Source organism: Bactrocera dorsalis, chromosome 4 (genome assembly GCF_023373825.1).
Source record: "Bactrocera dorsalis isolate Fly_Bdor chromosome 4, ASM2337382v1, whole genome shotgun sequence".
Classification (NCBI taxonomy): domain Eukaryota; kingdom Metazoa; phylum Arthropoda; class Insecta; order Diptera; family Tephritidae; genus Bactrocera; species Bactrocera dorsalis.
Genome location: NC_064306.1, coordinates 46,760,804 through 46,785,871, shown reverse-complemented (window position 1 = coordinate 46,785,871; position 25,068 = coordinate 46,760,804). Strand labels below are relative to the sequence as shown.

The following is a 25,068-nucleotide window of genomic DNA, read 5'->3' as shown; positions in this document are numbered from 1 at the left end:
TTTATATTTTTTATTTGGCGCCTCTATTGATTAGAATTGCCCAAAACATTGGCATAAAGACCACGCAAAGCTTGTTTTTAAAAATGAGAACATGGGCCACAATATCTTTTATTATGGCACAAAATTTTTACATAAAAATATGCGCGCTCGCGCTTATAAAAGCCGGCTAACAAATTATAAAAATGTAAACATAACAACAAACTTAGCTGAAATGCCTAGCAATATCAGTGAATGGCTGAGCATTTGCGGTGAACTTGACCGTAAGTGCCGCTCGTAAAAATCGCGCATGTTACGTGTCGAAAACCACATTTCGCTCGGCGAGCCAGGCAAGGCGCGCATTTTACGACAAACTGTGGCAACAACAATAGCAATAACAGAAAACGCGCAGCAATAAGCGCGCAATGTGGCCTACGTAAAACAATGAGAATCAGAGCAGCAACAACAACAACATGATGTAATAAATGCAACACAAAACTATCATGTTCATATGCTGATGACGGGCTGTTGGTCGTGGCTGTTGGATAAGAATGGATAATTGTTGCACGGGTCGCGCGCTGGCATGCCGCCTCTTGCTGTAGCTTCTTCGGTGCTACATACGATTATACTAGACGCCTTTTGGCTGGTTTTTATTTCATTTAAACTTTGTTTTTTTGCATTTTGTTTCACAGTCCATTGACTTTTGGTGCGAGGTTGTGATGTGTAAGCTTCAGAATCGGTTTTCATATTTACTGCGCGTTGTTCGCACGCAAAATTTTATGCCTCGCCACTTGTAGTACACACTATACTAAATATGTGCATACATGTACCTCTGCCGGTTGCTATATTAATAATGTTTAAGGATTATAATAGTCGTAAAAACTAAAGATCAGATCAAGGAGATTAAATGTAGATCGAAATTGACGTTGTTTTGCAGCGGCTTATGGACATACTCGCACGCATGCGCACCTACATTAGCACTTAAATACGAGTATATGTATACATCGGCTGATAGGCTAGTATGTCATGCAAATATGCACATGGGAAAACTACTGGCAAGCTTAGCAAGGTTGATTTGATCTGTTTCGATTACAATTAATACACATAAATACACATATACATACAAGTGCTTACTAAGGACCTTTGAGTCGCACCTTTGGCACACTGTACCTACATGAAACTTATCCACACTTAAAAGTGGTGTAATAAATGTTGAACAAGTTGAGCTAAAAATGTGTTATTAAAAAATTTAAATTGTAACGAAATCGAATAAGGAAACTAAAATTGCACTATTTACATTTTTAAAAAAGACTTTTTTAAATCAGATTATTTTCAGATTTATAGGGGTCTTGCTGACCCCGGTTTGACAAAAACGGTTTAGGGATATCAATGAAATTCTTTACGAGTATTCCAACAGGATGCCGCCACAAGCCAGAAATCCAGGAGCTGAACCCAATTTTCGACTGTTTTCAGGTATAAATTAAACCTATACTGCTTCAGTTTTTTCGTCAGTTTGATCTTATAAGAATGTAGGCCAAGATCTTTTCGCAAAAATTCATCACAACGACGTCAAAGAGATGCCCAATGCTCGAGAATGAGATGTGAGAGAGGTGTGGGTATTCCTCAACTGATCTTCTAGCGGTAGCAATATTGTCGACACTATGAGCACTTTTTTTGTTTCACTGTGGCATGGAAACATGTCCTGTCCTTTACGAGATATGTATATCATAAAATGCGAAATTTTTGGAAAAATCGGGTTTAGAGCCCCGTACTACCGGTGTGAGTTACGACTTTGTTGCACTGCGCACTTTTGTAGAGTGAATAATTCTGAGAAATATGCGTCTAAGTCTAAAGTCAAAGCGATGCCATACAATACCTCTGATCTGTAGGAATTTAAAGATAAAAACTCACGATTGTAGTGTATTTTCTATGGAAAATTTTTACATGCCTTGGTCCAGTTCTTAATGTTAATATTAAGAGCTAAAATTTTCAGGGGAAGGAAATTTCGTGAGGGGACTGAAAAAAAATTAATAATTCAATAAAAGAAAGCACCCTAATGTATGTATATGTGCATTCAAGTAAAGGGTGATTTTTTAAGAGCTTGATAACTTTTTTTAAAAAAAAAAAACGCATAAAATTTGCAAAATCTCATCGGTTCTTTATTTGAAACGTTAGATTGGTTCATGACATTTACTTTTTGAAGATAATTTCATTTAAATGTTGACCGCGGCTGCGTCTTAGGTGGTCCATTCGGAAAGTCCAATTTTGGGCAACTTTTTCGAGCATTTCGGCCGGAATAGCCCGAATTTCTTCGGAAATGTTGTCTTCCAAAGCTGGAATAGTTGCTGGCTTATTTCTGTAGACTTTAGACTTGACGTAGCCCCACAAAAAATAGTCTAAAGGCGTTAAATCGCATGATCTTGGTGGCCAACTTACGGGGGGTCCATTTCTTGAGATGAATTGTTGTCCGAAGTTTTCCCTCAAAATGGCCATAGAATCGCGAGCTGTGTGGCATGTGGCGCCATCTTGTTGAAACCACATGTCAACCAAGTTCAGTTCTTCCATTTTTGGCAACAAAAAGTTTGTTAGCATCGAACGATAGCGATCGCCATTCACCGTAACGTTGCGTCCAACAGCATCTTTGAAAAAATACGGTCCAATGATTCCACCAGCGTACAAACCACACCAAACAGTGCATTTTTCGGGATGCATGGGCAGTTCTTGAACGGCTTCTGGTTGCTCTTCACCCCAAATGCGGCAATTTTGCTTATTTACGTAGCCATTCAACCAGAAATGAGCCTCATCGCTGAACAAAATTTGTCGATACGTAAAGCGCGAAACACATTTCGAACCGAACACTGATTTTGGTAATAAAATTCAATGATTTGCAAGCGTTGCTCGTTAGTAAGTCTATTCATGATGAAATGTCCAAAGCATACTGAGCATCTTTCTCTTTGACACCATGTCTGAAATCCCACGTGATCTGTCAAATACTAATGCATGAAAATCCTAACCTCAAAAAAATCACCCGTTATATTCCCGTACGCAGAAAACATGAATTCAAACGTACAACCAACTTAAACTTAATTTCTCCAATTGTATCAGTAGCCCTTTTGCTTCCTCTTTCATGCCACTTAACAATTACAGTTAGCATTTTGCACAGTAAATTTCACCTGTTACCACGCGTGGTGCTATCGCCCATCAGCAAATTGAGCAAACAAGTAAATGTTATCAAAAGTAAGTAAGGAAGGGCTAAATTAGGGTGGAACCGAATATTTTATAGTCTTGCAACTTTCACAAACCAAAGTCAGGGAAATACCTTAAGGTACAAAATGTCAACCTGAAAATCGAAATCCAAGGAATTATATATATTTCACAATAGTCCGCGAGTTAGACAGTCTTCGAGTTATGGAAAGAAATTTGACTTCTATTGCCAATTTAAGAGTTTGAATTATGTAGAACTTCGAGCTATAGAAGTTCAGTTTTGTATATACAGATTTTGTCCGGAAAGTAATAGGACTGATTTTATTCCGCCGCGGCTGTACTTTGAGGCATTCCTCGCAAACGAACGAGTCAGTTGTCTCCGAGCAACTGGAGAGTCAGGACAAACATTTTCGCACGATATGTTTCTGTGAGTGGTCCAAGCCAAAAATGCAGCGTTCGTTAGAGCAGAGGTATGCGATTAGATTCTCTGTGAAATGCGTAAATCTGCGACAGAGACGTTTGATATGATCAAGCAGGCTTACCCAGATGTTGCTTTAGCAAGAAGTGGTGTGGTTTGGAGGGCCAGGTCTCCTTGCCTGAAAATGCCGATGAAAGGCAAGCATTTTGAGACGACAGGGAGGAATGAATGAAAGAATGCCTTCCGTGACGCCTTCAATAGTCATATTAGGTATATTGGGGCTAAAGAAAGTATTAGCCCGATTCACCTCATTTTTGGCATTTCACACATTGAACGCTATTTCCGATCCACATATGCCGTACCAAGGAGTTTGAATATTTTGAATGGCTTATTCGTGCAATGTAGTATCGCGTTATATTAATTTATTCTTGATTTTTATACCGCAAGATGAAAGAATCAAATGAAATTTCAAATTGTGTTATATTGGAAGTAAGCGCGGTAGAGGGCCGATTTCGCCGATTTTTGCACTGTGAAATAAGAATGTTAGGAAATTATAATGTACCTCAATTCGGCTCGTCATCTTGATAATTTTATATATTTGTAACACTACATCTATCTCGCTTACTTTTAGGTAATGCATACAACATTTAGAGCGACATGACTATTACACTCTATAGCAACATGTTGCAAGCGTATAAAAATATGCGATTACAGTTAGTGGTGAGATAATAAATATTAATGAAATTAAAAGAACGGTAAACGAAAATTATCTGTGCGCCACTGTGATGAATGCTTTTAATTTAAAAATACGTATTTGAGGATGAATGCAACGAAACCAGGAAAAAGGAGGAGGAGGGAGAGATGAAGATCTTGAGCGCAGGCGCGCCATACCAGCATGAATGATAAAGAAGAGAAATACACAAAAAATAAATGTGTATGTGCTTAAAACAAACATAAGCTTAGAAGCGCGGAACAACAAATAAGAGGGTAGAAAGAACAACACGAGCAAATCAAAATCCTGTGAATTTAAGATTTCCCCAAATGATATCCTGTGCACAGAAGGAACACATTTAAGCTGAGTAAAAGCCTGCGTTTCAGATATATTCGGAGGTTTGTGGCAATTATAGCTTGTGTAGTGTTTGTGTGTGTGTGATTTTCGGCAACGCCAATACGGCATTAAGCCAAATTATCCACCAACTAAGTGCTCAATGTGAAGCCTCATGACATTGTCTTGCCTGCTGATAGCCGCGCGCTCATTGCCGCACCGCATAGTGGAGGCGCGCGTCTGTTGATTTTGTGGCGCATACGCGCAGATAATAATATGGCACGTTAAAGTTAATCTCTTCAAGCAGAAGTCATCACCTCGCATCACTGAGGCACAGCGCACGCGTACATATAGATATAACTGCGGTGGATAGCCTACGCTGTTGAGCCGCGCTGATGAGCCAGCATACAGGCGCGCGCGAGTTACGTCGACGTCGATGCCAACCACTATCGGCATGACCGATATGAATGCAACTGCAATTCATAAGAACTGCAACAAAGAAATAATGCCGACGTCAACGTTAACGACCTACCCCAAAACACTTAGAATTAACTGGTCTACTTAAAATATTTTCCCTTTTTGTTACCGCAACAATATTGCGACCACACGAAATATGCATATCATATTTCGAAACAAACCAGGGCACTTACATTGGATCACATTGCATTTCCGCTGCACATTTAATATGTTCAAACGAATATTGCGATAGCAATTAACGTCACAATAAATAGTGCAACATAAATATTTGAGGGAATGCAATTGATGTAATGTGAGAAGTAGGCCACTTGACAAATATTGTCGCAACTACAAGTGGTTGAGCCAAAATAATAATAAGAAAAGAAATAATGTATTTTGTATCAGAAAATAGAACTTAGCTTAAGAAAATATTGGAAATAAATAAACAGAAGAATTCTGACGATCAATCCGACAAGTCGTAGTTTTCTTTTCGCGGTTCACTAAACTGAAGTTTAATAACCACAACTGGCGCAGTCGACGGAACTTTGTCCTTAGACAAAGAAAAAGAGCCTGACACAACATAAATATTTTAGAGTGAACTTCTGACATATTACGAAATCGCCAAAAGTCATTGAATCATTTATAAGAAACTTACTATTGCTTGCGGGTTCAAACAGTGTTACATCATTTTATAAATATAAAAGAACTAACTTCTTGAAGAAAAAAAAAAAAAAAAAACATAATTCTACACATTTAACTACCACAATGGCAATCACCAACAACGATCTAAACCAGATATCAGCGTCGGACCTCCTTAAGGAAGCTGCGAAAATCAAAGAGTTCAGAGGCGACGGGACCTACGACATATCTTCATTCATTGGAGAGGTGGAACTGATCCTGCCCTTGTTCGACGAGAACCAAGCGGTCAAAAATTATGTATGGGAGAGACACATAAAGACCAAGATCCAAGGAGAGGCGCTCCAGATAATACGGACACTAAACAGAGACTCATCGTGGGACGAAGTGAAGACAGAACTGATACGGAACTTCGGAATAAGGGAAAGCTACCACCAACTCTTCCACCAGGCCATCACAACCAGGCAGTATAATGTAAGTCATTATTATTACAACTTAAAAAACATATTAGATAAGCTTAACTCAAAATATAATTTAGACGAAAATAAGCCGACAGAATTTTCTCCTAAGACTAATGAGTCATTAATATTAAAAACATTTTTAAATAATATTCCGCCTCATTTATCGGCAATAATTTACGGTAGGAACATTAACTCATTAAGGGAAGCATTTTACGTATTAGAAGAAACAGGACTTACTAATAGAAGCTATTATGGTCAAGTAGGAAATAAAATAAACAATCAAAGACCTGGGGATCATAACCAAACAAATAATAGGTTTTATAATTTTAACAATTCTAATAATAAATTCAACAACGAAAGAACAAGGATGAATCCTAGACAAGGAAATACAGAACAAACACGATTAAACAGTAATCGTTTCAATAATCAAAACCAAAGTAATAACACAGCAAGCTCATTCAGACGGACTTACCAAAACCATAACAATTATAACGGTGAAAGAAGTATTAACTATAGGAATGAAATTCCAATGGAAGTAGACCATATAAACCAAGAAGTAAATTTTCCCTTGGACCATACCAAAACTACCTTCCGTTAGTAGAATTAACAATAAAAAATGAAAAGATTACATGCCTAATCGACTCAGGCTCTACTACGTCCCTTATCGACAATAGAAAATTAATGAAGTATAACAGAATACTATTAAATAACCCAATAAAAATCCGGTCATTTAATAGTGAAGCACTAATCAAATGGGAAATAATAACAAGTTTACCCCTCGAATTTAATTTTGACGCAAATATGTCATGGAAATTAACTAATTTACATAATAAAGGATTCGATGCAATCCTTGGGCAAAATATACTAAAACCATTACAAGCAGTTATTGATATGAGAAACGATACCTTAACAATTAATAACGAAGTGATAAAATTTATGAATTCTTGCCCATATAATTTTAATGAAATTTATCAATTAGAAAGTACGGAAAATAGGGACTTACAAATTGAGCAATTTACAACAAATCTAAATAAAGAAGAGAAATTTTTAGTTAGTAAGTTAATAAAAAATTACAAGAACATATTTTATAAAGAAGGAGATGACCTTACTAGTACATCAGCTATTGAACACGAGATAGTGACCACGATAGACACTCCAGTATATTCAAAAATTTACAGATACCCACAGATACACGAAGAAGAGATAACTAAACAAATTAAAGAAATGTTAAAACAAGGAATCATAAGAAATAGTAATTCCCCTTACAATAGTCCTTTATGGATAGTACCAAAAAAATCAGATAACTCCCAAACAAAGAAATGGCGGATCGTGATAGACTACAGAAAACTAAATGATATCACAATCGATGACAAATTCCCAATCCCAAACATTGATAATATATTAGATAAATTAGGAAGAGCTGTATACTTTACGACACTCGATCTTGCAAAAGGATTCCACCAAATCTTAGTAAAAGAGGAAGATAGAAAGAAAACCGCGTTTTCCACCCCTTTTGGTCATTACGAATACGTTAGAATGCCATTCGGTCTCAAAAACGCCCCATCAACCTTCCAAAGGCTGATGAATTGTGTTCTTAGAGAATACATAAATAAAATATGCGTAGTATACATGGATGACATTCTCGTTTTTAGTACAACATTAGAAGAGCATATACAAAGCCTAACAAAAATTTTCAATGCACTAAAGAAGCATAACCTTAAGGTACAATTTGACAAGTGCAATTTCTGTGCCAAAGAAACACAATTTCTAGGCCACGTTTTAACACCTGAAGGAGTTAAACCGAATTTCGAGAAAATAAATAAAATACAAGATCTAAAATTACCAAAAACAACAAGACAAATAAAGTCTTTTCTAGGAGCTACGGGATATTATCGGAAATTTATAAAAGACTACGCGAAAGTAGCACAACCTATGACACGTTTTCTAAAGAAAAATGTTAAAATTAATATTAACGACTCTACATATATAAACTCATTTCAAAAATTAAAACAAATAATGACAGAAGCTCCAGTACTAAGTTATCCAGATTTCAAAAGAAATTTACATTAACTACTGACGCAAGCAATTTCGCAATCGGTGCCGTATTACAACAAAATGGACATCCTGTATGTTATGCGAGTAGAACACTCAACGACCACGAACGTAGATATTCTACAACAGAAAAGGAGTTGTTAGCAATCGTTTGGGCCACAAACTACTTCCGGCCTTACTTATATGGCGTCCAATTTGATTTATTAACGGATCATCAACCATTAAAATGGCTATACACGAAGGCTCATTGTAAAGATATAAATCCTAGACTACAAAGATGGATAATAAAATTAGGAGAATACAACATGAACGTAAATTATATAAAAGGAAAGGAAAACAAAGTAGCAGATTTCCTTAGCAGAATCAATAATAACACCAATTTAATAAATTTTATGGAAACAGGTAGCAATCTATCTTTAGAAAATAATTTAGACGAAAACGATGTAAATACAATACACTCTCAGGAGGAGCAATTGAACAACCATATACCCATTTTGGACACCATAGTCAATCGGTTTAAAATTCAGATAATTTTAACAGATAACAAACAATTGGAGTTCGAAATAAAACACAACAATAAAAAAATATACGTAACACCAGTAGATCTCGACAACAATATTTCTGATATCCTCAGAAGACATATCACTTCAGGCAAAATTGGCATATACAGCGAAGTTAACGACCATGAATATAATAAATTACAACAAAAAATCATCGAGTTATTTGATGGATTCGACAACATTAAATTTGTTAAATGTTCATACCACGCTAAAGATATAAATAGCGAAGAAGAAGCCTACAGACATATCCAAAATTATCACAAGTTTGAAACAGGACACACAGGAATATCGGAGAACTACGAAGGAGTTAAAAGACATATCTACTTCCCAAATTTGAAAAAACTGGTGCACAAATTCGTAAACAACTGCGATACATGCAACAGAGTCAAATATGATAGGCGGCCTATAAGAGCAAAATTTAATTTAACGGAAACACCGAAAGATTGCAAAGAAATAATTCACATGGATTGCTACACTAATTCAAAAGCGAATTTTCTAACTTTTATAGACAGGTTTTCTAAATTCGCCACAGCATTTTTTCTTGAAGATAGGACCAGCCAAACTATAATCGAAAAAATAAACCAATATAAGTCGCAAAGAGGACATTTTAAAAAACTTATTGCTGATAACGAATTTAAAAGCATTAATGTTAAAGATTTCCTCAGAAACGAAAATATTGAACTACATCTCGTTAAACCAAATAACCACACCGGCAATTCTGATGTAGAACGCCTACACAATACACTAGGAGAAAAAATTAGAGTATTAGGTATAGAAAATAAAAACTCTAGTATAACAAATAAAATGAGCAAAGCTATAGAATGGTATAATAACAGCTACCACTCAGTTACAAAAGAAAAACCCATAAATATTGAGGAAGGTAAATGTAACAAGAGCACAATTTATGACAGAATATTCAAAGAAAAATCTAAGCGAATAAACAAGAGTAACGAAAACAGAGAACACTATGTAGAAGAAAGAAATATAGGTTACGTAAAGAATTACAAAAGCGTTAGGCATAAGGAACAACCGAAGTTTATAAAAACAAATCTAAACGATATACATTTAAACAACGTTAAACGGAAATACAAATTTGCAGGGGCAATGGATCCTGAAACTTTTGATCCTGACAGCAATTTGGACCCTGGGGCTGGGACAAGTAACAATAGATAAAATAGAAAGCAATAAAGGATATATAGAAATACAAACAGGCGATGCAGATATAGTTAAGTCATATGTAACAATATTACACGTTATAAATCCACTAGAAATATCAAATTTACTTAATGAAATAGAATCTAATATAAAATCGGCAAATCTGCAAGTAGGACAAGCAATACTAAACATGCAAATTAAATTTATTAGAAGCAAGATAAATACTATCACACCCCACAGACAAAAAAGAGGCCTACTAAATGCTGTAGGAACTGTACAAAAATGGCTTTACGGTACCATGGACGACAATGATAGACAAGACCTTGAACAACACCTCAACATAATCGACACAAACAACCACAAGGCTATCGAAACAATAAACAAACAAATAGATATTAATACTAATTTCAATAAAACGTTTCTTGAATTAAAAAGACTTATGCATAACGATAGGGATATGATATCTGCAAAACTAAACTCCATAGGGAGCATAAGTAAAAGGACCCAAGACGAAATTTTATACCTCGACTTTTCTCTAAAACTGAAAATATTACAGGACAATGTAGAACACATACAAGACAATATAGCAGCAAGTGGTTTAGGAATTTTACATAGCAACATGATAACCGACCAAGAAATAACAAAATACAACTTAGACTCACAAAAATTGAAAAAAATAAAATTAGGATCCCTTACAGACAAAAACCATAATATTATTTTCGCTATCAAAATTCCAACAGAAATAATAACACTACACACATCTATAATATTGCCGTTAGGAGATATAAGCAACTTTGAGTTAATGTTTCAACAAGTATATGCACTAAGATATAACAATGAATTGTACGAATTTAATGATAATATAGATTTACAACATCTTAAGCCAATTAATAATTGTTTGATAAAAAGAAACTGTATGAAAATTTTTAATAACGCCTCCGAAATTATAAACATTAACGAAGGAATTATATTTGTAAAAAATACTAAAAATACTAGTGTAGAAAGTGACTGCATTATAAACAACAGCTCTCCCTTAAGCGGAAACTATTTAATACATTTTTACAATTGTAGCATAACAATTAATAATAAAACATTTTCAACAAAAAGTAAAATAATTAAAAGTAGCATTGTATTAGCAAGCGATATAGACAACATTAAAGATATAAATAAGAAACTTATATTTGATGATATTATATTACAACAAATAGAAAATATAAACTTTATAGATGAAGTTAAATACCAAAAACGACAACAATACATACATATAAGCATATATACAATATCAATTGTAATTATAGTCAGTCTTTCGATAATCATTTATTGTAAAAACAAGAGAAAGAATTTCAAAATTACTAATGTGATCTCCCAGGAGAGAGCTCAATCAAGGGGGGGAGGAGTTACGTCGACGTCGATGCCAACCACTATCGGCATGACCGATATGAATGCAACTGCAATTCATAAGAACTGCAACAAAGAAATAATGCCGACGTCAACGTTAACGACCTACCCCAAAACACTTAGAATTAACTGGTCTACTTAAATATTTTCCCTTTTTGTTACCGCAACAATATTGCGACCACACGAAATATGCATATCATATTTCGAAACAAACCAGGGCACTTACATTGGATCACATTGCATTTCCGCTGCACATTTAATATGTTCAAACGAATATTGCGATAGCAATTAACGTCACAATAAATAGTGCAACATAAATATTTGAGGGAATGCAATTGATGTAATGTGAGAAGTAGGCCACTTGACAAATATTGTCGCAACTACAAGTGGTTGAGCCAAAATAATAATAAGAAAAGAAATAATGTATTTTGTATCAGAAAATAGAACTTAGCTTAAGAAAATATTGGAAATAAATAAATAGAAGAATTCTGACGATCAATCTGACAAGTCGTAGTTTTCTTTTCGCGGTTCACTAAACTGAAGTTTAATAACCACAACTCACGCGCATTCTAAAGTCATAATCGAAAGCGCCGCATCAACGTGGTGAGCTTGCACTGTTCGTTGTATTTGTGTGTGTATGTATATGTATGCAGGCGCGCGGCAGGCAGTTAGACAACTCGTTTATTGCCACAAAGCATGAATGGACTACTTCAGTAGTGGCCTGGTGGCATTCAGCAGCCAAATACCTACGCACTTAATCCTGCCCACTTGAGCCACCGTCCGCGAAGCGTTGAAGGCTGCGCCTGCGACTGTGCTGTGACTCCTACTGCTGATGATGCGGCCGCTGCTGGTGCACTCATTCACTCATTGTTGATGATTATGATGGTTGTGCGGTGCTGTTACTTGATGTTGGTGATGATAGCTCTGCTGCCGCCTCAATGCTACCGCGCAGTATGCCACAATTGCTGCTGACTTGGCTACAACACTGCGCTCACCATTCACCTCACTGTGTTTATACCGCGTTCGATCGCATAGCCGACAGACATCAACAGACAGTGCGCCAGTCACTCAACGTGAGCGTCGCACAGCCAGTCGTCGTGGTCATCATTTGCCGGTACCGATGTTGATGATTCCATGCCTTTATGAAGTCGCATTAAAAAGGAAAAAAATATGTTTTTGTTGCAGCGTGTTGTAATAGGCACGAAATCGGGAAGTGTAAGTGGCTCACTTCGAAGCTTTGCCGATCGCTGCAATTTTTTGTCACTTTTAATAACATTCTTGTAGCACTTTTTTCTCATTTCTCTCTGGGTATTTGCTTTGCTTTCGTATCTACACGCTTATGCGCCATTCAATCGTCGAAACTGTCAGTTCGACGATCCACACACGATTTTGACTCGACAGCAGCTCAGCGCTAATATGACGTTTGATCGCACGCGGTCTTCGTATTACCCGTGATATGTTCTTATTCTTTTGCTTTCCTCATTCAATATTTATCACTGTGTTTGCTTTTGTTGTGAGGTAAGATATTTGTTGTCAGTTACGCTTGTCTCTTTGTTGCTTTGACAAGTGTTGACATGGACTGTGCATGCGCTCTGCTTCTTCTTTATTCTTAAGTGCATTCACTGTGTCTTTACGTCACTTTAGCAGTGATAAGTCCGAGAATTGTCATTCACAGGGTCACTGTGATACCCACTATCCGCTATGTGCACATACGCGGACTTACATTTTACCGTACGATACTGAAATTTAAGTTGACATTTGCACATTAAGCTCTCTTGTGATTCGCTCTCAACTGATATGAGTATGCCTTGGGTCCCTTGTACCTGCTGTGATTTTGTTCAGTAAGACGGAACAAAAGTAAACAAAATACTTGCAATTGATTTAAGTCTGCAAGAATTAACACATTTTAATCTCAGTGTATTGGGTCTATAACTATATTTTCGGCCAAGGATTGTCAGGTGTTTGTAAATTATAATTGTGCGACCGATTATCATATATGGAGTTTTGGTTTTGGCCCAAAAGCATCGCGAACCTCGGTAGGACTTCAACTCTAGGAGATGATACGACTCGCCTGTATTAGCGTGTCGGGTGCCATGCGAACATATCCGACGGCGGTATTTGAGTCACGCTGGATCTCACACCGCTTCATCTAGTAATTGGTCAGGTTGCCAAATATACACTGCTCCAAATGACGGCAGAAGGGTTTGGCAGAGGTAAGGAAATGTCTTTCCAGCGCATGATGGACTTACTAAGTGGCGAAGTATCACTGGCTCTTCTTTTAAAGGATAGCTTTAGCAAGTATTATATGTAAACTTCACTAAGAAGTTCAAGCTCACCGGCAGTAGTAAGGCTGAATGGAACGATACTAGTCTCGAGGTACAGCTTAGGGATCTGCTTTTAGATATACATATGTATGTATTAATGGTATACCGACGGCTCGAAAATGTCGCATGGAACGCGCCAAACTCTCCAATCCTATATGTAGTTTTTCGAGCATATTCCAAGCAGAGGTCTTTGCTATAACTCGGTGCGTAAGATATGCCTTCAACGCAACTATCGTAATGAAAGTATAGTTATACCCAGCGACGAGATTAAATCGCTATTAGTGTAGGAGTGTATAGAACGACTGAACAGTCTGTTGAATCGTAACCAAATGCACCTTATCTGGGTACGCGGTCACAAAGATATAGTATGGAATGAACTAGCTGATGATTTCGTCCACTCCGTAGCATCCACTAACATGGAGGGACCCAAATCTTTCATTGCGGTTGGTCCCCATACCATAAAGGAGCTGTTCCGCAAGGATGAAGGAGTGGATAGGGAGAGGTATTGGCAACAACTCCTAGGCATGTTCCATACCTATGTTGGTTACAACCTTAAAAGGTTTAAATATGTAATCAACCTCCCAAGGGGCAAACTCAGGCTAACTACTTGTCGCTTTTTACACTAATCATTGTAAGTTTAAGAACACTTATATAACATGTGGGAATTTCCTTTTCTGCGACATGGAGCTGGAGACCTTTTAATTGACTTCACTGTAGTCTGTAGGCGTAGAATAAAGGCCCTTGAATCCATGTTTATCAATATGCTGAGGTTGGGTGAGTCGTTATGACTTAGGAGAGGGTAAAATAGACTTTAAGTCGCGGCGAAATTCTCATTTATTTAATGAAGCTCCTTTTCGGAACGAATGGAAAATGTACTACACCGATGGGTCAAAGTCGAATGGCGTGTGGTCCATTCGCTTTGGTTCAAGCCCATGGGAAAAGAATAATAGCAGGGTATCTACCAAGTTTTGTTTCAGTGTATTCAGCGGAAGCAGTTGCAATATACAAGGCAGTACTAACAGTCTCAGAATTTAACGAAAAACATTATTTGAAAAAAAATTTCAGATCTAGCCCCGTGTCTGAGTATCTTTTTATACTTTAAGGTTTCATGCATACACAAATTTAACAGCTTTTTATTGCTCTTGGAAAAAATAATTAGCCAAAGAGAGTTAATCATATTTGAATTTTTATTCCTTATTTTTTTTATACTAAAGAATTCCTCTTTAGATTAGTTGTCTTATGTAGGCCAGATTTCAATTTGGGTTATTAAAGACTCATTTACTTTGCGCCAAATTTTTGCTTTTTGTTGCGTGCGAGTGAGTATAGTTTTTAAAACTTAAACAGGATGTGCTTTTACAAGTCATTAGCCGTAATAGCATGGAATTAAAAGTATTTTGGATTAAATGTGTGGGCATGCTTTGCTGGGAAGCCAAAAGGACGCCAGTTATTGGCGCCAAATGCGCTGACTTGCATGGGTTTTAATAATTAAACTATTATTTTATGTGAGTTTGTATATAACATATACTTATTAAGTTATAGATGTTAATAAAAGCGGAAAGTTAAAGTGAAATGTACTTTTAAAAAGGACGAAGAGTTAGGAACTAAAAAACAAAAGGTGAATTTGGAATCAAAAGAGTATTTAATCATTATTTTATTGAAATCGTAGTTATATCTGAGAATAGTCAAATAAGTTGACTGAGATCGTTTTATAGCAAAAATGTATACCGATTACCCTTAGATTGGAAAATTTCTCAATACTAATAGACCAGTTGCCTTTTATGTATCGCGATTTGGTAGCACTAGTGTTGAAATCTGGCATCCCACAACTTCACCGTAAAGTTTGATATTTTTGATCGTATGCATACTTAGAATCTATGGTACTATGTCAGTACCATACGAGCACTATTTGTGTTGTTTACAGTAACTTAAAACATTCACTTATCCCCAAAAAAATGATACTAAATGGTGAACATTTTCCTACTACTACTTTTGACGTGGATTAACTCAGCAACAGTACACCGATGAATTTATTAAAATATTTATCCTCCATCAAGGACCATTGTTTAACGATTATAGGAAAGCCAACCGCCGAAGATTGGTTACTCTTCAATGAGACAATGCGAGCTCTCACCCATCGAATGAAACAATTGAGTTTTTGAGCTCTCAAAACATCGATTTGATGAGTCATCCACCGCATAGTCCTAACTTACATAGTGCCGAATGAGTTATTTTTACTAAAGATAGGAGATCAAGCTTTGGAGATATCTCAATCAGAATAGCAAAAATGCATGGACAATTGGTTCAAACACAAGCAAAAGGGTATTATTGAAGAATATTTTCAAAAACAACAAAAAAGTCTGTAATCCCGCAATATATGGACAGTATATGGATAGCTCACAGTAGATATGTATGCAAGTGAATATAGGATTTCAGATCACCCTTTATGGGGAAATCTGGTCCATCACCATTTGTTTGGTCTAAATTTCTGCAGAAGTTTCAAAGTAGTTTTATTTAAAGTATTTACACGAATATTTGCTGGTGGTTTCATTTGTGTAACTGCATTTTTCAGGGCTGTGTTTACAAGCAGGTATGATGATTGCTCTCAATACGTATATATACAGACTCATCGTATGCTCCTGCCTTCACTGGAATGTATGTATGTTCATATGTAGCAAACCACGCATGTAGGCGTGCGACAATTTAAATGCGAGCAACGATGTTTTCGCACCCAAACAAATCGATTAATCGCGTCGGTGCAGGCGATAAGACGTTGTTGCATTCACCAGCGAACTAATTAGTTCAACGGAAAATGGCAACGTGCCGTGAACACTATGCATTACACACAGCCAAACAGCAATTATTGTAAGCTTTGCTCGCAGCCTTAATGGCCGGCAGCACGCATAAAGAGGGGGCGGGAGGAGATGCCAGGCAGCAGTTTATGCCTCAACGTCAAGGCAGTGCGAGCGCACGTCTTAATGCAATCGATGGCAATTCGCTTTAAATGCGATTATACATAGTCGCCATGTGGTTGTTGTTGCCGCTGCTGCTGCCTACGAGTGAGCATTTAATTGTGCTTAAACACGAACATTTTAATTTGTGGCACAAAGTGTGTTGCAAACGCACTGTTGCGCACGCACACACTGAAACGGCGACTTTAGTTCGGCGAAAACGCAGCAAAATGTCCAACAAATCCAAGCGACTTCAAAAAATGGCAAATCAAGTGCCACAAATCGCGCAAATGAATATAAAAGTCACTCTCGGTGAATGTTGCAAGTTGTTGTTTTGCGAGTTGCGTGAAAATCAATGAAATTGGCGCAGCGCAATTAAAATTTATGTGTACATATGTATGTATGTTTGGCAAAAAGAGGCAAGAGATCAATAAAATTGGCATGCGAAATATCAAATGACCAACGTGTTGGCCGCACAAATGTCGACACCACAAACAAAGTTGCAACACCGCTTCTTGCGCATGCGTAGCTCACCGGCAAAAACTCGCCAATTCTCGGCTGGCAGTCACCTTAGCAATGACCGAGCGTTCGCGTTCGCCAAAGACTTGATTAAGTGTGCGACCGATCGACGGACGGACAGACAGACAGACGGACCGATCGAATGTGCGAACGATCATTTGAAGTTAGAGCTTGCGTGTCAGCGACGCATTCATCAATTGCTTTCGTATTTGTTCGCTGACAATGAATTGCACTAACGCAAATGCGCAAACACACACACTCACATACACGTCAATGCAAAAGTGCACTCACTTGTGGTTTTTTTTAAGTTATGCGCATGCGCTTGCGCTTTTGTATCGTACACACGGAAGCTCATCGGCACAGCGGCAGCTCTCAAATTAAAATTCCGCTAGCTAGCAGGGTGCGTAATTAAAAGCGCAAACACCAACAAATAATAACCAAATAAATGCACTCAGTTGTTGCTGCCCGCTCCACGTATGCACTCGATTTTGACAGGAACCCGTATTACTGGGTTTTGGACGGCGCGTTTCACATTTGAAAGCACGCACTGCATTATTTATGGTTTACATACAATATGAGGCGTCATTTGAAGGCGTTCAAAAGGAAATTAGCGACATTTAAATTGTCACATATTGATATTTATGAATATATTTTGGGTATCCATAACTGGATCATACCAATATTATTGTTTAATTGCGTTTTCTAGCAATTGTGTGTTAGAACCCGAAAATTAGGGTTTTTTTTTTAAAGAAAAAACACAGAAACTTCAAATTTAATGGGGAATGTTTACTATAATTTAAAAGGACATTTTCTGGCATTTATTTCTTGAAGATTATCTCTTTCATATGTTGGCCGCGACTACGTCCCCGATCGTCCATCCATTGAGTCCAATTTTCGATGACTCGTCCGAGTATTTCGACTACTAACTGACGAATGAAACGCGTGATTTTTAGTCGTTGCCGGATTGTCCTCATACATTTTAGACCTTACATATTCCCACAGGAAAAAGTCGAACGGTGTGATATCACACGATCTTGGTGACCAATCGACCCGCGCAAAAAGTGGAACCATCTGCTCACCGAAGTGTTCGGTTGGTCAAGTCTCGAGATATTGGATTTCACCGAAAAGTGGGCGGTACCATTCCCATCGTCCAATTTTAACACCAGCACACAAAAAAAGCTCTCTCATACCACCTCGATGATAAAATTTAATGTCTCTGGCATATTTAGTTACTGATTTATCGCGTTTTTTACCGTTATATGTGGTGTGAGCGGGGTTATCTTCCGATTTCATCCATTTTCACACCGTCGGTAGGAGTTTTTATAATATTTTTGCTGGGCAAATTTGGTTTTTGTAGTTTTAGTAAATTAGGAGATATATACATTAAACTTATTAAAAGGCGAGGCTACGCCCACTTTTTTCAAGGCTACAAAGATTTGTCGGACCACTGCCACGATTATGCCCATCTACGAACTCGTGATTTTTTTGTACCAAGAAACCCGCACACCAAGTTTCATCAAGATATCTGAATTTCTATTCAAGTTACAGCGTGCACGGACGGACGGACAGATAGTTACCCGGATTTCAACTTTTAACGTCATCCTGATCATTTGTATACATATAATCCTATATCTATTTCTCTCAGTTTTAGTCGATACGTGCAATCGCTAGGTGAACAAAAACTATATTATCTTTGGGAATTTGGATGAGTGTGAATTTAATAGCGATTGGATCTATATTTCCGAGCAATCATTCAAGCAAATTCGTAAAATGCTGTTTCGGGAAAGACCCATTTAAAAAAGTGTCATGTCCCTGATTCAACTGAGCGGCTAGATTAGGGAAGTATGTAACTTAAAATTTATTGCAGTTTTTTATTAAAGCTTTACTACGGTATTATTAAAGATATACTATAGATTATCGAAATATGTGTGCCCTATAAATCATCGATCCTCTATACTGTTAAGAACTCCATTGTAAGATCAAAAGGCTCTCATGTATCTAAAAGGCGCTATGAGCGCTTTTTGTATAGGATTCTAAAATTTATTCCAATCAATCTACAGAGTTCACAAAAAGGCCAAATCTGGACTGCAGGTTATTTGTATTGTGAACATCGAACTTTAGATTGCCATGGTCTAACAGGATTTTAGACCAAATTCTAACTATTATCAGCATATTACGGAAGGAAACAGTTTGAGATGTTCATAAGATGATATATCCATATATTATTCACCACGATAATGCAGGGCGTCACACATTGACTGAAACAATTGTCATTTTGAACACTACATAGAAACATCGATTTGATGAGTCGTTCACCGTACAGTGCCGCCTTGGCACCTAAACTGACGCTTGAAGCGTCCAGAACGCATGTTTTCGACACAGATTTAAGCCTATTTCGCCCAATTTTCATAAGAACTGAGTAAAATAGTCGAAAAGTAAAAAGAAAACTGAAGGAGCTGAAGGCCATCACAAAAAGTGCTTATGAAAAGTAAATAGTGCATTTGGTCGGGATTGCTTTGAAGGCGCCAAAATAAATTCTGACGAATAGAGAAATATTTTGAGTTTTAATTACAATTTCCAGGTATTTTGTATATCAGTACTTTAGTGGTCTTAGAGTTGCTCGACGCGTTTGTTTTGTAATTGTTTCAAAATTGATTGGGGTGCATTACAAGGTGGTTTCCAAAATAAACAGGACTTTTTGAATTTAGCGCCCCCTTGTTGGCGCCACTAAACGTCGACTGGTGCGTTAGAATCTGCTATCTTTATCGATTGTCCAGTGAGCATTTCATAACATTTCATTTTTCGGTGCGAAAATGAGCTTCGAACAAAGAGTCAACAATAAATTTTGTTTTAAAATTGATAAAACTTTTACCGAATCGTTTCCGCACAAATTGACTGACGACCAAGAATTGCTCAGAATCCAACATTCGAAGGACATCATTGTGACCGATTATTTGACCAAAAATCAAATTTTAACCAATAACCACTCCCCGTATTCTCCTGATATGGCACCGTGCGATTTCTTCCTTTTCGGAAAAATGCATTTGCTCATGAAAGGCAGGCGTTATGCAGACGTAGAGGGCATTCAAAATTTTGCACCGGCATACTAGCGACCATACCGGCCAACGAGCTGAAACACTCGTTCGACATGCTTTTTGAAGCTATATTGAAGTAGAAAGGGACTATTTGGAATGAAATAAATTGATTTTACCGAAAAAAAACATTTATTCTGTTTCTTTTTTAAAGTCCTGTTTACTTTGGAATGCAGCATGTACATATGTATATAAAACCCTTCCGACGTTAGACATTAAATAAGCCTTGATGAATCAGCTTTTACACTATACATACTTATCAAGGTTTAAAAAAATATGTATTATATATACATACATATGGATTAAGTGACAATCGATAGACTGATGTATGGTGTCTTTTCCTAGAACCCCACCTTTGTCGATAAGGTGTGGTGATTTTTTGGTTTTCATGCATTTTGTTTTCATATCCACATTTTATTTATAGTTGCATTTTTGCATTTATGGTGGGGTGCGATAAAGCCATGCGAGATAACGCCATATGGCTCTATCTCCCATCCAATTGCGAGATAAAGCCATATGGCATTATCACGCTTCGCATTGAGAGATAATGCCATATTTTTTTTTGTCAATTGTGAATTAAAGCCATATGGCCTTATCTCTCATATGAATTTATTTTTGGGGAATGTTTAGTTTAGTATCCCATTTTTAAGAGGTTTTGCGCAAAGCGGGAGGGGGCTGGGGGCTTGCTACCCCCCTCATTTGAAAGGTAATGAATGGAGCTTTTGAATAATAGCACCCCTCCTCCTCTAGGACCACGGGGGGCTCTAGGGCAGCCTCCTGAAAATGGTGTAAAATCATAGTTTTTCCATACAATTCCATACAATTCACTAATTATTATAAAATTAATGTATTTTTACACATAGAGTGACTCTATGTTTATTATTTCAATGAATTAAAGTGGAAATCCACTTTATTTAAATAATAAAAACACTGAAAATTAAAAATTGTATATGCATCGGTAATAATGCATACAAGTAGTTGAAGTACCAAGATAACCCAACCAACCATTTATACAAGACATCCTAAATAATAAAATTGGGTTTTCATCGCGCGATTTTTTATTCCAAATTTTCATTATATTTTCAGCATATTACATTGAAACAAGCGCCGCAGGCGAAAATTTGGAATAAAAAATCGCGCGATTTTTTATTCCAAATTTTCATTATATTCTTAGTATAATATATTACATTGAAACAAGCGCCGCAGTATATAAGACCTACCATTTTGATTCGTTGGGTTATTACTGTCTTCCTTTTGTGCTTATTTTCTTAGTCATTTGACAGTTCATATTCAGTAATTTTGCTTACATTTCAAGGAACAGTATAACACGTAATTGAAAACTGTTTTATTTATTAAATTATACATGAAATTGCAAAAATTCATAATTTATCATTAATTCAATTAAATATATTTCAAAAAATGTGTGTGTGTTAAATTGGTTAAATTTTTTGCAAGCAGTGCAACAAAAACTTCAAAAGAAGAGAGCCATTTTTTGAGCAAATGGGAAAGTGTGCGTTTTTTGCTTACTTATATCTAAAAAACAAATTAACATTTAACAATAAATTTACATTTAAACCAAAGCTTAATTCATTGGCTATCCGTGCTATATAAATTTTAAAAATCCGTGCACGCATTTAAGAGGAATAAGCAGTGAAAATGAGATACTAAACTAAACCCAACCCTTATTTTTCATTGTGAATATGCATTTAATTGTTATTCATTGCACCTGGATTTTTCCCTTTTACAGAATGCTTACACCTTCTTGAATGCATATAGAACAGAAAATATTCCGTAAAAGGGAAAATCAAAAGAGAGATAAAGCCATGCGAGATAACGCCATATGTCCTTATCGCTCTTTGAAATTGGAAATAAAGCCATACAGAAATTTTGACGTGAATATGGCTTTATCTCTCTTTGAATTGAGTGATAAGGCCATATGGCGTTATCTCGCATGGCCTTATCGCACCCCACCTGCATTTATTTTTAGTAGCTACCCGATAGTACGACCGCCAGGTTCCTTGAAAAGTTTCGCTTGCAGTAAATTGCATTAAGTGTTTAACTAAGTGTCTACAAAATGAATAAAGTGCTAATTTTTACCATTATCTTCCTTATTGCTTGCTCTTGGATTGGTTTGAGTAAGTTTTCGTTATGAAACATTTATTAATTAAAACATAAATGGCTTGGGATATGAATCAAATGTCAACACGGGCACGCTTGCAGACGCCCAGACGCTGAACCGAATTTTCGACGGTTTTCAAGCATAAATCGGCCGATAATACTGCAGTTTTACGTACGAAGTTCATCAATCGTCGCTGGCTTTTTGCCATAGACCATAGGCTTAACGTAGCCCCATAGGAAATAGTCTAACGGCGTCAAATTGTACGATCGAGACGGCCAATTGACTGAGCCATTCCGTGAGATAACACGTTCACCAAACTTGGTTTTCAATAAATCGTTTGTGACATTCGCTGTGTGGCTTGGGGCGTCGTCCTATTGGAGCCACATATTGTCCAATTCCATATCATCCAATTCGGGCCAAAAATATTTGGTTATCATTGACTGGCAGAGATTTCCATTCACCGTAACGTGCCGGTGCTGATCATCACGGAAGAAGTGTGGCCCAATGAGATAGCCGACCCAAACCGCAATTTTTCGGGATGCAGTGGTGACTCCTGGAGTACGTTTGGATTGCTGCCTGACCCATAACGCATATTTTGCTTGTTGACGTAGCCACTCAACCATAAACGAGCCTCATCGTGGGAAGATGATTTTTCGATGAAAATCCGAATCATTTTCAAATTGTTGCTCAGCCCAATCTACGGACAAGTGACGATTCTGTTGGTCAAGCAGCTTCAGTTCTTGCGTCATTTGATCTTGTAGGGATGTAAACCAAAATGTTTTCGTAAAATTCGTCACAACGAGTTCACAGAGTTGTCCAACGCTTGAGAACGGAGTGTGAGAGACTGATTTGGGTCTTTCTCAATTGATGCGCTGTAGGCAGTAATATTCTCAACACTACGACCACTTCTTTATCTTACTGGCTTGGGAACATTTGAACTGTCCTGTGGATTCAAATTTTTTCACTAGACGCTCAATTTTTAATCTGACAGGATTATGGCAACCATGAATTGGACGTAGCGCTCGTAAAGTTGAGGCCACTGACTCCGAAGTTCGGTAGTAAATTTAAATGATTTCAACTCGTTGTTGGATTGTACAACTGAAAAGAAATGTCAAAAGAGCGCGAAGAAATATGGCGTCGTTTGGAATCCTTATGGGTCTACTTCTGTAGCGTTCCTATTCAAAACCCCGTTATTACTAAATATTCTAAAATTTCGTCTGAATATAAAATATTTTCCGTAGTGCTTTGACTTTTTCTATTAGCAAGAGATCGTGCTATTTTCCTTTCATGAACACCAAATAGCCAGAGTTTATCATAAATTTAGAATTTTGCGGGACTGGAACTCGCATTGCTCTGCCTAAACAGGAATTGAATCGCGTTTTAGCCTATGCTCTCTTCTAGTCATCATCCAGAGACTACAATTATTATTCGACTTTCAATAACCAAATTAATTTTCATGCTTCTTTCAGCCACATCTCTCGACTGTTACATTTGCGACAGCACTTCGGGTCAGAACTGCAACGACAAACAATCGGCGACATGCGATCCGGAATTGGCTCAGCAAACGGTGAATTATATGCGCAAATATTTATATGTGAATGAAACCATATTAAATACCACCAGTTCGACATATAGTTGTGTGGTTGAGGATATTTTAAGAAGTGAGTTTCAATAATAAGTTTTAGTCTAATAATATTTATGTACTTTATTGATTTATTTTAATTTTTTATTAGACAAGGGCGTTATGCAGTTTTATTACGGCTGCTCTTACAGCATTATAGATTTGTGCTCATTCATGGCTGTTGGATTCAGCCAATATCAGGTTTGCTACAAGTGTAACACGAACGATTGCAATACCAATTTCAACAACAGCTATTACAATAACAATGGCAACTACAGTTCAACGTACAGCTTTACCTTGACAGCGAGCATTATCTTGACTTTGATAGCGAAACTCTTTTGTTACTGAGTAAACGCAGTGAAGCGGTATTACTATGTATATTTAGTAACGCATAAAAATTGCAGAGCCATTGATTCAATTATTTATTGTTATTAAAAGTTTTATGAACTATTTTTACAAAGTGTTTTAAAGAGGGTTTCTCAGGAATTATTTGTCGATTTATATTAATGGGTCTATAACTATATCAGTGCGTAAGTTGATCATAATTCTAGTATATGCCGAACATATGTAAATTGGAAAGCTACTTTTTAGGTATCGGGTTTCCCAATAGTGATGATATGATTTCTAAATTTCATTTCGGCAATTTTTAATACAATATATTTATATAGTATATAATATTTGATAGTCGAAAAAGTCTTTTCGTATTTTGGTAATAGATGTCGTTGCAGTCGTATATGTCCAGTGCTACCAATAACATTGTGTCATACCATATAGTGTTGAAAAATTGAGATTTAAATAAAAAAAAATTCATCATTCAATTAGAAAACAAAATTAAGATCGGGAAAGTTGAAAAAAAGTTACAGCTGCTCAAAAATGAGTGAAAATACTGAAAAAATTCGCTATATTTTGAAATTTTTGTATAAAAAAGGTAAGTATATCAATTTGTGAAGTTTCAGTTCGTGTAGCATTGCTTCGCTCGCTTCCGTTCTGGAAATTTCGATGTGAAAGATGCATCTTGCTTGGGTCGATATATCGTTGAAAAAATCCATGAAATTATGGAGAAGATTGACCAGGACCCTCACAT

The 25,068-nt window shown here is 36.8% G+C and overlaps 2 protein-coding genes across 3 annotated transcripts; both read left to right on the top strand.

The window, feature by feature from the left end:
* Window positions 1–5,233: 5,233 nt before the first annotated feature.
* On the top strand, window positions 5,234–16,686 carry LOC125778404 (uncharacterized). Its single transcript, XM_049455759.1, has 3 exons — window positions 5,234–6,209; window positions 9,908–10,457; window positions 16,565–16,686. Exons 1-3 carry the CDS (start codon window positions 5,865–5,867, stop codon window positions 16,684–16,686), a joined length of 1,017 nt encoding a protein of 338 aa, XP_049311716.1. The 5' UTR covers window positions 5,234–5,864.
* Window positions 16,687–21,609: 4,923 nt separating this feature from the next.
* On the top strand, window positions 21,610–24,436 carry LOC105230255 (uncharacterized). Of its 2 annotated transcripts, none has more exons than XM_049455230.1 (3): window positions 21,610–21,754; window positions 23,833–24,024; window positions 24,097–24,436. In XM_049455230.1, exons 1-3 carry the CDS (start codon window positions 21,745–21,747, stop codon window positions 24,330–24,332), a joined length of 438 nt encoding a protein of 145 aa, XP_049311187.1. In that variant the 5' UTR covers window positions 21,610–21,744; the 3' UTR covers window positions 24,333–24,436. The 2 variants fall into 2 exon arrangements, with proteins under 2 accessions (XP_049311187.1, XP_049311185.1); XM_049455228.1 differs by lacking the exon at window positions 21,610–21,754 and adding an exon at window positions 22,225–22,379.
* Window positions 24,437–25,068: the final 632 nt, after the last annotated feature.